This window comes from Triticum aestivum, chromosome 7A (genome assembly GCF_018294505.1).
Source record: "Triticum aestivum cultivar Chinese Spring chromosome 7A, IWGSC CS RefSeq v2.1, whole genome shotgun sequence".
NCBI classification, from domain to species: Eukaryota; Viridiplantae; Streptophyta; class Magnoliopsida; order Poales; family Poaceae; genus Triticum; species Triticum aestivum.
The window spans coordinates 108,544,717-108,561,193 of record NC_057812.1 but is presented as its reverse complement, the minus strand read 5'-3'; the positions used below and the strand labels follow the sequence as shown (position 1 = coordinate 108,561,193).

The window sequence follows — 16,477 nt, the reverse complement described above, 5'->3', positions numbered from 1 at the left end:
TATTAAGTTTCTAGGTGTGGTTGAATTGACAACTCAGCTGCTAATACTTGAGAATATTCTTTGGATCCCCTTGTGTCGAATCAATAAATTTGGGTTGAATACTTGTGGGTTATCAGAGGGGGAAAGGAAGGGGGAGAAGGAGAAGGAAAGGGGGGCGCCCCCTCTCCTAGTCCAATTCGGACCAGAGGGAGAGGGGGCACACGACCTACCCTGGCCGGCCCCTCACTCCCTCTCTCTCTCTCCACTAGGGCCCAATAAGGCCCATTAACCCTTGGAGGGTTTCGGTAACCCCTCCAGCACTCCGGTAAAATCACAATTTCACCTGGAACTCTTCTGATGTCCAAATGTAGGCTTCCAATATATCAATCTTTATGTCTCGACCATTTCAAGACTCCTCGTCATGTCCGTGATCATATCCGGGACTCTGAACTACCTTCGGTACATCAAAACATATAAACTCGTAATACCGATCGTCACAGAACTTTAAGCGTGCGGACCCTACGGGTTCGAGAATTATGTAGGCATGACCGAGACACGTCTCTGGTCAATAAACAATAGAGGAACCTGGATGTTCATATTGGTTCCTACATATTCTACGAAGATCTTTATCGGTCAAACCGCATAACAACATACATTGTTCCCTTTGTCATCGGTATGTTACTTGCCCGAGATTCGATTGTCGGTATCTCAATACCTAGTTCAATCTCGTTACTGGAAAGTCTCTTTACTCATTCCGTAATGCACTATCCCGCAACTAACTCAGTAGTTGCATTGCTTGCAAGGCTTATAGTGATGTGCATTACCGAGAGGGCCTAGAGATACCTCTCCGATAATCGGAGTGACAAATCCTAATCTCGATCTATGCCAACTCAACAAGTACCATCAGAGACACCTGTAGAGATCACCCAGTTACGTTGTGAGGTTTGGTAGCACACAAAGTGTTCTTCTGATAATCGGGAGTTACATAATCTCATAGTCATAGGAACATGTATAAGTCATGAAGAAAGCAATAGCAGTAAACTAAAACGATCAAGTGCTAAGCTAACGGAATGGGTCAAGTCAATCACATCATTCTCTAATGATGTGATCCCGTCAATCAAATGATAACTCATGTCTATGGTTAGGAAACATAACCATCATTGATTCAACGAGCTAGTCAAGTAGAGGCAAACTAGTGACACTCTGTTTGTCTATGTATTCACACATGTACAAAGTTTTTGGTTAATACAATTCTAGCATGAATAATAAGCATTTATCATGATATAAGGAAATAAATAATAACTTTATTATTGCCTCTAGGGCATATTTCCTTCAAGACTCACAGTTACTATGGTTACTATGACTTCACACTGAATCATGTTACTAAAGACGGGTCGACCCTGAGGGGTACCCGCGCGAGCTTAATTGCGAGTGATGTGGAGTTGGGTTGACCTGGAAGGTGACTGCGAGATACTTACGTGGCGTGGCCGGGCATTCTTAACCCTTGCCGCAAGTACTCGAGACGGGGCGACGGGGTCACATCTTTCGTGAGTCTCTACTCGTGACCGCACTACAAACACACTAACGGTTTGGATATTTGATCCGAGGGGTCTCTGGCCTGATAGCACTAGCCATCATGTGGGCATAGTATGGGTGTTCTGCGTCGTATGCATCAGCCGAAGCATAATAAACGTTATGCGACTGAGCGGCGCGCGCCGGGTTGGACTGCGTAAGCACCTGCCTTTTTAAGGAGGTAGTTAGGTCTGCTCACCGGCCGCCCACACAACATGCAGGAGTTCCTGGGGCGATGGCCCAAGACCCCTGGGGGCATAGGTTTAGTCCGACGTGCTGACCTCTATTAAGCCTAGGTCGGGTTGCGGCGTATTGTTTGGCCGAGGCCGGGCATGACCGAGGAAAGTGTGTCCGGCCGGAGTTAATCGAGCGTGGTGGGTAAGTTGGTGCACCCCTGCAGGGAAGAAAACATCTATCGATAGCCTGTCCTATGGTAACGGACACTTAGAGTTGTATCCCGATCGATTCAACTAGAACTAGATACTTGAGGTGATAATTGAATAGTATGGCTCTGGGATTGCTTTCTCGTAGGGAGTCGAGAAAGGATCTCTGGCCGAGGTTGATCACACTGCTACTACTTTACTTTATGCCACTCTTATCTCTTCTGATGCTGCAAGACGCTTGAAGATGCTAGTCTTCGATAGGCTAGGCTTTCCCCTTCTTTTCTGGCATTCTGTAGTTTAGTCCACAGATACAACCCATTCCTTTGATACAGATGCATACTTAGTTTAGATCTGATGTAAGTCTTGCGACTACTTTGGATGAGTACTCACAGTTGCTTTGCTACCTCTTTTTCTCCCATACCCGATTGTTGCGACCAGATGACGGATCCCAGGAGCCAGACGACCCCACTGATGACTACTACTACTACTCCGAGGGTGCCTACTACTACATGACGGCCGCTGATGACCTGGATTAGTTAGGAGGCTCCCAGGCAGGAGGCCTTGCCTTTTCGATCGATGCGCTTTTGCGCTAGCCTTCTTAAGGCAAACTTGTCTAACTTATGTTTGTACTCAGATATTGTTGCTTCCGCTGACTCTTGTGTATTTGAGCTTATGTATTCGAGCCCTCGAGGCCCATGGCTTGTAATATAAAGATTGTATTATTTATTTTGTGTCTAGAGTTGTGTTGTGATATCTTTCCGTAAGTTCTTAATCTTATCGTACACATTTGTATGTATGATTAGTGTATGATTGAATCGAGAGTGTCACAATCGCCTCATTCGAGCTCGACGCGGCGCTTATATGCAGCTTTACGTACCAAAAGTGAAGCCATTTCCGTTGAACGAATCAGACCGGAGCAACACCTCAAACACGTCATCGAACTCCAGATCCGACACCCCACCACGACTAAGACATCGAATGAGGAAACCATACCTGCCATCCACAAACCACGAGCCTAGCACACGTTCCGTCTTCCAGATAATGTCGATGCATACCACAATCTACATCCGCTCCTGGACTATCTCCCAAACTCTGCGCCGACGCTGGAGCAAACGCTATCGCAATGGTGGAGCCAGACGACACAAGTTCAGCACAAGGATGCCGCCGCCGCCACACCATCCTTACTTGAACAGACTGATTTCCAAATCCATCTCCAACCATTGGACCGATGGCCTCGTCAGACAAGAATCCGAAGAATCTTTATTCAGGGCCGTCATCATCACCGCCGAAACCAAGACGATGAACAACGTAAAAATCTAGACTACAAGGGAGTAAAAATGATCCACGCGCGTGGATCCGGCGACCCCCTCACCATCAACGACTGAGGTCGCCGGCGGAGGAAAGCCGCCGGAGGACGGCGCTGAAAGATTATCCTCTTTTGGCGGCGGCAAGGGTTTCTTTCATGCAAGCAGGTCTGACCCCACGGACCATGTACTTGACTTGCATACGTTACTCCGTCTCTACCGGAAATATACCCGTACGATTATTCGTTGCGTGAGATATTGGCCTCTTCGCTGCCACGGCGTGCACGAGGTGCACGCGACGGTGACCCCACACCCGCACCACACCACTCACCACTATTAACCACTGCTTTGGTTCTTGACCCAAGCCAACCACCAGTCCCCACGTCGCCGCCCGCGCGAGACCCACAGCCTGCACAGCTACACTCACTCCGGCGCCGCCGCCGCCGTCGCCACCAGCCCGCGATGTCGGGCGCCTCCGGGCCCCTGGCCGTTCTGCTCCTCGTCCTCGTCGCGGCCGTCTCCGCGTCGTCGACGGGGAAGGGGGAGTCTTGGCGGGCGGAGCAGGAGCGGGACCGGGTGCCGCGGGTGCCGGGGCAGGCGTTCAACGCCAGCTTCGCGCACTACGCGGGCTACGTCACCGTCAGCGAGGAGCGCGGCGCCGCGCTCTTCTACTGGTTCTTCGAGGCCGCGCACGACCCGGCCTCCAAGCCGCTCGTGCTCTGGCTCAACGGAGGTACTACTCCCCTTACCGCCGCCGCCCATTCCTTCTGCGATCCGCTCCTAATTAGAATATCGTAATAATCTGTTTGGTTTCTACGGCTGAGGTTACTGCTACTGCTACAGTGCTAGCACTAGGTAGTGGTGGATACCTGAACATCTGTATGTTGTTGGATGGATCATGGATGCGTTGCACCCTCAGCTGGCTTACTGGCATGATGGTGTTCTTTTAGGAACGCTGCCTTGCCAAAGTATGAAACTGCTATTACAAAGGTTTGTGTAGTCTGTGAACTGTGATACATCTAGGATTGGTATCTGGCCACTGAACAACTGTTTGTGGTATTGCTTTACAAGCGGCTAGAATCTTTAAGTTCATATGTACTACGTGCCTATCCAATCCGGTCATCAAGCCTGTCATCTGGAAGATGACCTAATAAAATTTTCCATGAGGAATGTCAACTTACTTGGCATCAAATGATTGTGAAGTTTTGTGCACGTATTCATAAATCTATCTGGGATGTTGACTTCTACTTCGTTCATCAAGTTCATTTTTTAACAAGACTGTAAATAGACTGAGAGTATAATGGTGGCTTACTGCGTTTCATTTGTCAGGGCCTGGTTGCTCATCAATCGCTTTTGGTCTCGGGGAAGAAGTGGGTCCTTTCCATGTCAATGCCGACGGAAAGGGTGTGCATATGAATCCTTACTCTTGGAACCAAGGTACCATTCAACAGAAGCAAATTTATATTCTTGATGAATATTCTTAATTCAAATTTAGATGCTGCTACATTCTTGTTCCAACCCTTCCGTTTCTTGTTTCTAAAAATGTAGATGTTAGCAGTAATATCAAGCCTTTTTCTCTTAACAGGGAACCCTTCGTTCTTCCTCTTTTATCGAGAACAAGGCCCTTAGTAAATATTTTGACCAGAAGTTCCCAAATTAATCAACTCTAACAATAGTTTTTTATTGCTAAAAGCAACAAGAGGCTTGGTAATGGATCACAACATTTGTGATAAGTGGAGTGCTTCACTTTTGCCCATAGCCCATATGTATCATCATTGCAATTAAGTTCTGAAAGAGCTTTCCCATGTTTTCTGTATTATAAATTGAGGTTTAGCTGTGTTGTAGTCATTCATGGAAAATATGTTTTTTTTTCTTCTAAAGAATTGAAAGCTAGAGAACCGACTCCTGAGTCTGCCCCGTATTTTGCTAGAGTACTGAAAACTGATTGGTTATTAAACTGGAAGCTCAGCTTTCTTGGCACAAATCATTGCTTGCAATTGGCTATGAAATTTGATCAACTGGTGGATGGAAAGTGCCAGATCTAATTTGACAAAGCTTGAATGTACCACACTTGTGCAAAACAAGTACCTTATACATTTTGCCATCGGATGCTCACCTTCACCACTGACTGAGTGCACAAAAGTCGACTGCTTGCCTTTGTTTAGTAGTATTTTAGTTTTGATGAATTGGATTCTTGAACTGCTACTTACACGCATATTGGAGTACAGCCTTAGTTTTCAGTCTTACAACCCTTTTTTTGTTTCATATCAGTTCCCATTTTCTTTTGCTAAACTTCTGAGAGTGTGCTGTTCCTTGCACCCCAGCTTGGTTTGGAAGATATGTATTTTAACAGTTTCTTATATTTGCAGTTGCAAATATCTTGTTCATTGATTCACCGGTTGGCGTTGGTTATTCATATTCAAACACCTCTGCTGATATTTTAAGCAATGGGGATGAGAGGACTGGTACTGCAACCCCATTCACTATGTCTATCATTTGGTTTACATGAAATTCACATCCTCCAAAATAATGATATATTATTGTTGGATTTCACTCATTTTTATTCTCAATATATTGTAGCCAAGGATTCGTTGGTGTTCCTAACAAAGTGGCTTGAACGATTTCCTCAATACAAGGAGCGTGAATTTTATTTAACTGGAGAGAGTTATGCTGGTCTGTAGAATCTTTACAGGCTTTTGTTTCTTCATACGCAGTCTACTGCTTCTTTCTTTCCTTTTCCCTTTTGGAAAGTTTCTGAAACTTATTTATGACTCTGGTTTGGTTAGGACACTACGTTCCTCAGTTGGCTCAAGCCATAAAGAGGCACCACGAGGCCACTGGAGACAAAACAATCAATCTCAAGGGTTATATGGTATGGCTTTGGTACTTCTGCATTTTGATTATTGAATTCCATCACATATTTTCTTTTTATTGTTTAGATAGAACTATATTTCTGCTGTCGGGCCTTGGACTAAAATGCCTTCGGTGTTCTGTTGTCGGCTTGTTGCATACCACTGCCCTTACCAATGACCTACGACACATAATGAAATGATTCTCAACTAAGTCCAATAGCGTTTCCTCAACTACCTTGTAGCTTGCCTTTTGACTTGATTATTTTGTTTATGCTTTTGTATCTTACTATGTTTTCGTTGATTGCGTTATAAAATTTCTAGGGACAACAATCAGATAATCAGTAAGTTCACTCTGTTAGAGTTATAATATAAGTCATGTACCCCTTTGTATTTATCCCGTTGTATGAGGGGTTTCCTGCATATGTTCCATACCTGTACATGTATATATATATATATCGGCCTATGGCCTCATGGGAATACAAGTTGCTTATTCCTAACATGGTATTAGAGCTAGGTCAATTTTTTGCACGCTGCAACTCGTGCGTTTGATCCGTCTGTTCGATCGAAGCAATCCGCTCGATCTCCTCTCCGTCTCTCGATCGAAGCAGGGGGCTCGTCCGCAGGAGCCCCGCTCTCCTCTCCAGCCGGCCGCTCGCAGGGCTTCTGCTGCCGGCCCGTCCCGATCGGGAGTCATCCAAGCCGCCCGTCCCGCAGGCGCCCAGGGAGCTCGGCTGCCGGCCCGTCACGATCGGGAGTCACCCAGCCGCCCGTCCCGCAGGCGCCCAGGGAGCTCGTCCTAGGGGGCTCGTCTCGCTGGCGCTCTTGATCCCTCTCCAGCTGGCTTCCGCTGCTCCAGTAGCCAGCGCCTGATCCCGATCTGGTCGTTCTCGTCGGATCTAAAAAAAAATGTCTGCTGCATCGGGTTATGTTGCTGTCCCTCGCTGTCCGGTGATCTTTGATGGTACTAACTACACCGAGCTCACTGGCTTCATGCGCATTCACATGCGTGGCATCCGTCTTTGGGGTGTTCTTTCTGGCGAGGTCTGCTGTCCGCCACGTCCAGTTCCTCCGGTGGCCCCTACTCCGCCAACTCCATCGGTTCTTCCTACGGATGCTAATCAGGCCGCCAAGGATGCGGCTAAGGTTGCTGATGAGGCTGCTGATCGTGCTTATGATGAGAGGGTTTTGGCTTATGAGGAGGCTCTTCAGTTGTATCATGGTGCTCTGTATGCTTACACCCAGTGGCTTGATGATGATGCTCGTGCTGCAGCTGTTCTCACTGCTAGTGTTCTGCCTCAGTTTGCTTCTGAATTTCTGGGTCTTTCTACTGTCTTTGAGATGTGGACCCGTCTTCGTGAGCGCTATCAGCCCTCTGGTGATGCCTTATACCTCTCTGTGATCCGTCACTCTTCAGCAGGGTGACTCTACTGTTGATGACTTCTATGCACAGAGTTCTGCTATCTGGCGCCAACTTGATTCTCTCCGTAGTGCTGGGTGTCGTACCTGCCCCTGTTGCCAGGCTGTCCAGGCCAATTTGGAGTTTCATCGCGTCTATGAGTTCCTGTCTCGGCTCCGTAAGGAGTTTGAGCCCCGGCGTGCTCAGTTGTTTGCTCGTGGCCGTATTTCTCTCATGGAGGCGCTTTCTGAGATTCGTGCTGAGGAGACTCGCTTACGTGGTGCTGGTTTGCTGGAGGTTCCCTCTGTGCTCGCTACTCGTGCTCCTACGCCACCTGCTCCATCGACCCCTTCTCGCTCGAGTGCTCCGCCGCTCTTGCCCACTCCTTCTGGAGGCTCAGGTCGCCCCCGTCCACATTGCGCCTATTGCAACAATGATGGTCATCTTGAGTCTCAGTGCTACACGAAGAAGAAACACCTGCGCAAGGCTCGATCATCATCTTCAGGGACTTCGTCATCTACCTCGACAGCTTCAGCCATTGCTTTGACTGAGCAGGATATTCTGAGACTTAAGCGTCTGCTCGCGGCTTCAGGTTCTTCCTCGACGGGTACTGCCGGTTCTGTGACTGATGCTTCCCGCACTGAGAAATCACCCTCTACACAGTCAGGTACATCCCCATGGGTTCTGGACTCTGGAGCTTCTTTTCATATGTCTTCTCATTCTTCCACTTTGTCCTCTCTTCGATCACTGGATTCTCCTATTCATGTCTTCACTGCTGATGGTACTCCACTTTCTGTTGCTAGTAGAGGCAATCTTACTACTCCTTCTTATTCTGTTCCTGATGTTGCTCATGTTCCTCGACTTACCATGAATTTGTTTTCTGCTGGTCAACTTACGGATTCTGGTTGTCGCGTCATCCTTGATGTTGACTCTTGTTCTGTCCAGGACCGTCACACGCACACTCTGGTTGGGGTTGGCCCTCGCCGCCGTGATTCTCAGGGTCTTTGGGAGTTGGACTGGCTTCATGTTCCTTCTGCTGCCACCACCATCGCCAGTTCTTCCGCTTCTGTCGCCTCCGTCACTGGTTCCTTCCAGCAGTGGCATCATCGACTTGGTCATCTGTGTGGTTCTCGGTTGTCTTCTTTAGTTCGTCGAGGCCTTCTGGGGTCTGTCTCAGGAGATGTCTCTTTAGAGTGTCAGGGTTGTCGCCTTGGCAAGCAGATTCAGTTACCATATTCACATAGTGAGTCAGTGTCTAAGCGTCCTTTCGATTTAGTCCATTCTGATGTATGGGGTCCGGCCCCTTTCGCTTCGAAAGGTGGTCATAAATACTATATTATTTTCATAGATGATTTCTCTCGTTACACATGGCTTTATTTCATGACTTCTCGTTCTGAGGTGTTGTCTATTTATAAGCGTTTTGCTGCCATGGTTCATACTCAGTTCTCTTCACCCATTCGTGTTTTTCGTGCTGACTCCGCTGGCGAGTATATCTCTAAGATGTTGCGTGGTGTTCTTGCTGAGCACGGGACTCTCTCTCAATTCTCTTGTCCTGGTGCTCATGCTCAGAATGGTGTGGCTGAGCGAAAGCATCGACATCTTCTTGAGACGGCTCGTGCATTGATGATTGCTGCCTCTCTCCCGCCTCATTTTTGGGCTGAGGCCGTCTCCACATCCACCTATCTTATCAATATACAGCCTTCCGCTGCTCTACAGGGTGGTGTTCCTTTCGAGCGACTTTTTGATCGTTCTCCCGATTATTCGATGCTTCGCTCGTTTGGTTGTGTTTGCTATGTTCTTCTTGCCCCTCGCGAACGCACCAAACTGACCGCTCAGTCTGTTGAGTGTGTCTTCTTAGGCTACAGTGATGAGCATAAGGGCTATCGTTGTTGGGATCCTATTGGTCGTCGGATGCGTATCTCTCGAGATGTGACTTTTGAAGAGTCTCGTCCCTTCTACCCACGCCCATCTTCCTCGACTTTTTCAGTGCAGGATATCTCTTTCCTCACTTTTCCTGACTCACCTATCACCCCCGCCGAGACTGTACCTCTCCGTTCCACTTCCTCTCCTTCTCCACATCTAGTTGATTTGCAGCCACCATCCTCCCCGGTCTCCTCGCCTAGCATGTCACCGGGTTCTCCACCTTCATCTCCGGTGACTTCCTCCCCGGTCTCCTCTCCCAGCCTGTCACCGGATTCTACACCTTCATCTCCGGTGACTTCTTCGTCGCCACCCCCTGATTCTACCTTGCCGATTCCTCCTTCTATTATTCCATCTTTTCCTCAGCATTACACTCGTCGTCCACGACCAGTCGATGCCTCTGTGGATGGGTCGTCATCTTCCTCTCAGCCTACTTATGGCTTGCGTTCTCGTCCTCGTCCGCCTGTTGATCGCTTTGGATTTCCCACCGCTGGTGCTGCTGTTCTTGAGCCGACTTCTTACCGTCAGGCTGTTGTTCATCCTGAATGGCAGTTTGCGATGGCAGAGGAGATTGCTGCTCTTGAACGCACTGGTACCTGGGATCTTGTTTCTCTTCCTCCCGGAGTCCGTCCGATCACTTGTAAGTGGGTCTACAAGGTTAAGACTCGCTCCGATGGTTCTCTTGAGCGTCACAAAGCTCGTCTTGTGGCTCGTGGTTTTCAGCAGGAGCATGGTCGTGATTATGACGAGACTTTTGCTCCTGTGGCTCATATGACCACTGTTCGTACACTTCTTGCCGTTGCCTCTGCACGCCACTGGTCTATATCTCAGCTTGATGTTAAGAATGCCTTTCTTAATGGTGAGCTGCGTGAGGAGGTGTACATGCAGCCACCACCTGGGTATTCTGTTCCTGATGGCATGGTATGTCGTCTTCGTCGCTCTCTCTATGGCCTTAAGCAAGCCCCCCGCGCCTGGTTTGAGCGCTTTGCCTCTGTGATCACTGCTGCTGGTTTTTTAGCAAGTGCTCATGATCCAGCATTGTTTATTCACCTTTCTCCTCGTGGTCGGACTCTTCTTCTTCTTTATGTTGATGACATGATCATCACGGGGGATGACCCCGAGTATATTGCCTTTGTAAAGGCCCGTCTTAGTGAGCAGTTTCTTATGTCTGATCTTGGACCTCTTCGCTACTTTCTTGGGATTGAAGTCTCTTCTACCTCTGATGGCTTTTTTATATCCCAGGAAAAGTATATCCAGGATCTTCTTGCTCGTGCTGCTCTTACTGACGAGCGCGTTGTTGAGACTCCTATGGAGCTCAATGTTCACCTCCGTGCTACTGATGGTGATCCTCTCCCTGACCCGACGCGTTATCGTCATCTTGTTGGCAGTCTTGTCTATCTAGCTGTCACTCGTCCGGACATCTCTTATCCGGTTCATATTCTGAGTCAGTTTGTCTCTGCCCCCACCTCGGTTCACTATAGTCATCTCCTTCGTGTTCTTCGATATCTTCGAGGCACGATCTCTCACCGTCTATTCTTTCCTCGCTCCAGTTCTTTACAGCTCCAGGCCTATTCGGATGCTACGTGGGCTAGTGATCCTTCTGATCGCCGTTCACTTTCTGCTTACTGTGTTTTTCTTGGTGGTTCTCTCATTGCCTGGAAGACGAAGAAACAGCTTGCAGTTTCCCGTTCGAGTGCCGAGGCTGAGTTGCGAGCAATGGCTCTTTTGACGGCAGAGGTGACTTGGTTACGGTGGTTACTTCAGGATTTTGGTGTTTCTGTCACTACACCGACTCTGCTTTATCTGACAGTACAGGTGCTATCAGCATTGCACGCGATCCTGTGAAGCATGAGCTCACCAAGCATATTGGTGTTGATGCTTTCTATGTGCGTGCTGCTGTGCAGGATCAGGTTATTGCTCTTCAGTATGTGCCTTCCGAGTTACAGTTGGCGGATTTCTTGACGAAGGCTCAGACTAGAGCACAACATGGCTTTTATCTCTCCAAACTCAGTGTTGTTCATCCACCATGAGTTTGAGGGGGGGTGTTAGAGTTATAATATAAGTCATGTACCCCTTTGTATTTATCCCGTTGTATGAGGGGTTTCCTGCATATGTTCCATACCTGTACATGTATATATATATCGGCCTATGGCCTCATGGGAATACAAGTTGCTTATTCCTAACACACTCAACTCTTTTTTTGTATCTAATGTCATTTCTTACAGGTGGGAAATGCCCTGACTGATGATTTCCATGACCACTATGGAATATTTCAATATATGTGGACCACTGGCTTGATTTCTGATCAAACATACAAGCTACTGAACATTTTCTGTGATTTCGAGTCCTTTGTGCATTCATCTCCACAGTGCGATAAGATTCTTGACATTGCTAGCACTGAAGCTGGGAACATTGATTCATATAGCATCTTCACACCTACTTGTCATTCATCTTTTGCCTCCTCAAGGAACAAAGTGGTGAAAAGGCTTCGGGTACGTTTTGAGGCTCCTGCAACTCAAAGTCATGTTAAACAAACAGTGTGCCATTTTACCTGATAATTTAATTGTTATATAATTTACTCATCCATGCCTTCCTACCTGAGGAGTTGCTAAGTTTTGTACACCAATTTTTTAAAGAAAGAATCTTAAGAGTTTTGCGCTTTGGCGTGAATATCGACTTGTATGAACTAAGTGGGGGAATGTTGCCTTGATCTGTACTACTGTCCATAAGTGCATACCATGTTTCATTTTTTTTGAAGACAAGGGACCTTGTCACCAAATTCATCAACAGAAGTACAGAACCATGAACAAGAAATACTTACCACATTTCATATCATGTGACGCACACTTATTGCTCATAAAATAAGTTTTCTAATGCTAAATGAATTCACACGTTTTGAGTACATGTGATTCATATCATGATGTGTTTTGACAGTCTGTTGGAAAAATGGGAGAGCAATATGATCCATGCACTGAACAACATTCAATCGTATATTTCAATCTGCATGAGGTGCAGAAGGTACTTCATGTTAATCCGGTCATTGGCAAATCTAAGTGGGAGACCTGCAGGTAATGTATGGAGCAGCTTTTTACCTATTGAATTGATTTCACCATCCTTACGATGTAAGTTTGTCCATTGCATTGCTATCATAAGTTTGTGGGAAAATCGTTTTTCCCCACAAATGATCAGTAATTACTTTGATTCCACGCTCCATAATGTAGGGTTGTTCGCTGAATTCTTATCCTATAAAATTATGATTAGACTTTAAAAATTTATATTGTCATGTTTATGCTTAGTATTAAGGGCGTGTATAGTGGTTGAGAAGGCAACATTCTCTTTCCCTTCCGCCATATAGAGATGACAATAAATATGTTGTACCATCAGCTATTATCTCTCAGTATTATATTTAGCATATCATCAGTTATCTCTCAGTATTATCTTTAGCAATCAATGTTCACATGTCTTTAAATTTATGTGGTGATCAAATTTTAATTAAAAACATGCTAAGAGACGACACCTAGAGGTTAATCTTAGTAACTGTAACTGGAAAACGTGAAATGCCAGTGACATGTAATTCCGATAAGCAGATCCGCTAACATGTTTCCCGTTCTTGTTTACTCTTTTAACATGTTGGTATTACTGATATTCTTTCAGTGAAGTTATTAACACCAACTGGAAGGACTGTGAAAGATCTGTACTGCATATCTATCATGAACTTATTCAATATGGGCTTCGTATATGGATGTTCAGGTTATTCCTTACTCTCTGAAGCTTTACCCACTCAGGCACTCAAAGATGGCTCTGTACTAAACTATGCTCTATGCCGTAGCCTTAGGATTCGTTAGTTTATTTCCCTAAAACTGTAACATATTGTCACCGTGGAAAAGTGGGTTTATAGGATGGTTGTGTACAACCTAGTTCAATGTCAATTAATTTTTGTCAGTCTCTGTTCACATTTAGCATGGTTTGTAATTTTGACCTACCATAAGATGCTGCTAAAGCCTTTGTCACTTTTCCCACTCTATGTACTTCAAACATCATGTAAGAATGGCTTGTATAAATGATATGATATATAAGTATATTCTGTTTTAATCTTTTCTTTACTTGGTCCAGTGGAGACACAGATGCAGTAATTCCAGTAACATCAACTAGATACAGCATTGATGCCCTCAAGCTTCCAACAGTGATCCCGTGGCATGCTTGGTATGATGATGATGGCGAGGTAAGGCTTGTTCTTGATCAAAACGCCCATGATTCCATGAATGTTCAGTACCCTGAAGCTTTGTGGGTTTTTTGTGTGCATAATTTGTACATCCTCAGACCATCATATGTTTTGGACTTGGTTATGTGTCTATGTGGAACCTCTGTCCTTATAGTTTACTGACGTATTACTGTAAGTAGAGAAGTCTCGCAATCTATATGTGATACCCGGAGGCCATCGCAGGCATGATATGCTTTCATTTTGATTTCCAGCCTGCCATGGCGGTAACTTGCTATATACATGAATCGTAGTACTTTTGTTCCCTTTTCAACTAGTATAGGTTGTGTTCTATGTGCCTTTATAGTGCAACCTTTGTGTTCTCCTTTATTGTTTTGCTACTTGCTCCAGTATGTTTAGCTATTTAGGATATTCGTCTTCCATTCTGTTCCTAGCTTCTGAACTGTTCCGTGTTTAAACAGGTTGGTGGCTGGACCCAAGGGTACAAGGGTCTCAACTTTGTGACAGTAAGGGGTGCAGGTCACGAGGTTCCTCTTCATCGTCCCAAGCAGGCTCTTACGCTCATCAAATCATTCTTGGCCGGGAGCCCAATGCCTGTGCTGTCTGATCTACGCAGCGATATGTAATATGATACATTTGGTTTGAGACACGACCAGCACCACACGATTCCAGCTCACCAAGGCAGTTCAGTAGTTTAAGTTCCATGCAGAACTTTCACAATATAAGGATGGCCATAGCTGTTGTCATTTGTAAGTGCTATTGGCGCCAACCAATCCCCTAAGACAGGGAACAGAACTGTGGAACAGTTTTCCTGCCATTAATTGACACTACAGCACTGCCTGTTAAATTAATCTGAAATTAAGGATAAAGATGAATCGAATTTCATCGTCCGTCTTATACGCCATTTATAGCAAGCACTAGTATGTACTCCCTCCGTCTGAAAATACTTGTCATCAAAATGGATAAAAGAAAGAAGATGTATCTAGAACTAAAATACATCTAGATACATCCCCTTTTATCCATTTTGATGATGAGTATTTCCGAACGGAGGGAGTAGCATACAGAACGGATAGCAGGAGTACTCTTGCTGTCTTGCATCTGTGCAGGCTGCATCCGTTGCAACATTAGTCTTCATGTTTTCGGGAACCAGGGGTTATCTGATGAACTGTGTTAAACTATCCACGGTTATCCGACCTGCAAATTCCTTGCACCAGTTCAGTCTATACAGAGTGCAAAATGGCCAAAACTGTCAGTGGAATAACTGCACATGGAGCAGCTGGTGAAAGTAACTTCAATGGGATCCGAATGCAGATACTGTTCGTAGCTGTTAGATATCGACGCCTTAACATACCAAATGGCTGGAGTTGTCAACTGACGCTCATCTATGAGCAGCACAAGATAAGAGGTGATCCAATCTAGGATAGTGAATTATCAGGCTGAGGTATATCTCTCATATAGACACACTTCCCATGGCTTAAACTTGGAACCTTGGTCTCAACTCTGGTCAAGCCTTAATGTAACCTAATCCATTCCCATATCTGCAAAATATTGCCTCCGTAGTATGATAGTCTGTCTATCTTATTTCTCCCTCATGTGTTTGCCATTTAGATTTCTTGCTTCTGTGATTCCATTTATGACCAGACTCCTGAATATATATTTTCCCCCTCTGGAAGAGGTTTAAACCGAGATTCCATTATCATACGACGGAATACAACACCCCAGTCAGCAATATTGTTACTTTTTGTTCGTTTGATTTCAGAGGGGACGATTTGCTTACCTTTAATCATTTTAAGATAATTTCTTCAGCTTGTGCAACCTTTCTGCTCTCGAGTCTGTTTGGTTTCTCTTTCGCTCAAATGATTACTACTTCATCCATTCACTATTATAAGTTGTTCGAACTTTTTTTTTGAATCAGATGTATATAGATGTGTTTTATTGTATTTGTTCACTCATTTTAATCCATATATAGTCCATATTGAAATGTCCAAAACATCTTATAATCCAAATATAAAAGTTTTGAAAAATACCGATTTGTTTTGTACAAATATATATACATGTTTTTAAGTTTTATATTATGTGCACTTGCCAATTTGCCACCCTGTGAGAATGGATCTGTGTATTATTCACAATGAGCTTGGCGCTGGTTAATAACATACATGTTGACTGTTTCCTTTTATACTCCCTCCGTCCTCAAGCTTAGTACTACTTGATAACTTTTCATGGGCTTGCGTCTGAAAAATGTGAGAGGAAGAGAAATATACTGTAATTTTTGTCTATTAGTTGGGTTTGTGAACAATTAATTGTTTTTTTCTTCAGATTGTGCTGTTTTCACCTTAATAACTCAAAGCTATATGGATTTGTGTATGATGCTAAGCTTGATCAGTGTCTTTAGGTCTTAGTTTGTTTTATTCGGATCATGCCATTTCCTCCTTTATCTACAATTATATATTTTTTGTAATCCATCGGCTGTCAAACGAATGTGAGCCCTTACATTTGGAGGGGACACGTACTTCACTACAAGCAACTCTTATGCTTCTGAGAATGTCGTAATATCGGACATGGAGAAGCCATTGAAAATGGGAGCCGGAGCCAGAGCCGATGGAGTAGGGGCCCATGTCACAGAACACGAGCCAGTCCCCGCGCGTATCTCCGGCAGCCGGTACCGCGTCACCACCGTGTCGAGTGAGTCACACGTCGGCCTGAACACAGTCGATGTGTACGTCTCCTGGCCAGCGCGTGGGGTGGCGAGCGGCCTCGGGCGGGGCACGTAGTCGTCCATGAGGACGCAGTTGAGGGAGCCGTAGAGTCCATCGTCGATCCAGTACTCATGTACCTTGCCGGCCGTGTGCTTC

General features: G+C 45.6%; 1 protein-coding gene across 1 annotated transcript; it reads left to right on the top strand.

The window, feature by feature from the left end:
- The first annotated feature begins 3,554 nt into the window (after positions 1 to 3,554).
- On the top strand, positions 3,555 to 14,522 carry LOC123147553 (serine carboxypeptidase II-2). Its single transcript, XM_044566823.1, has 10 exons — positions 3,555 to 3,971; positions 4,568 to 4,675; positions 5,608 to 5,703; positions 5,819 to 5,911; positions 6,025 to 6,110; positions 11,632 to 11,898; positions 12,341 to 12,474; positions 13,061 to 13,156; positions 13,520 to 13,628; positions 14,087 to 14,522. The coding sequence occupies exons 1-10, from the start codon at positions 3,701 to 3,703 to the stop codon at positions 14,249 to 14,251; spliced, it is 1,425 nt and encodes a 474-aa protein (XP_044422758.1). The 5' UTR covers positions 3,555 to 3,700; the 3' UTR covers positions 14,252 to 14,522.
- The last annotated feature ends 1,955 nt before the right edge of the window (positions 14,523 to 16,477 follow it).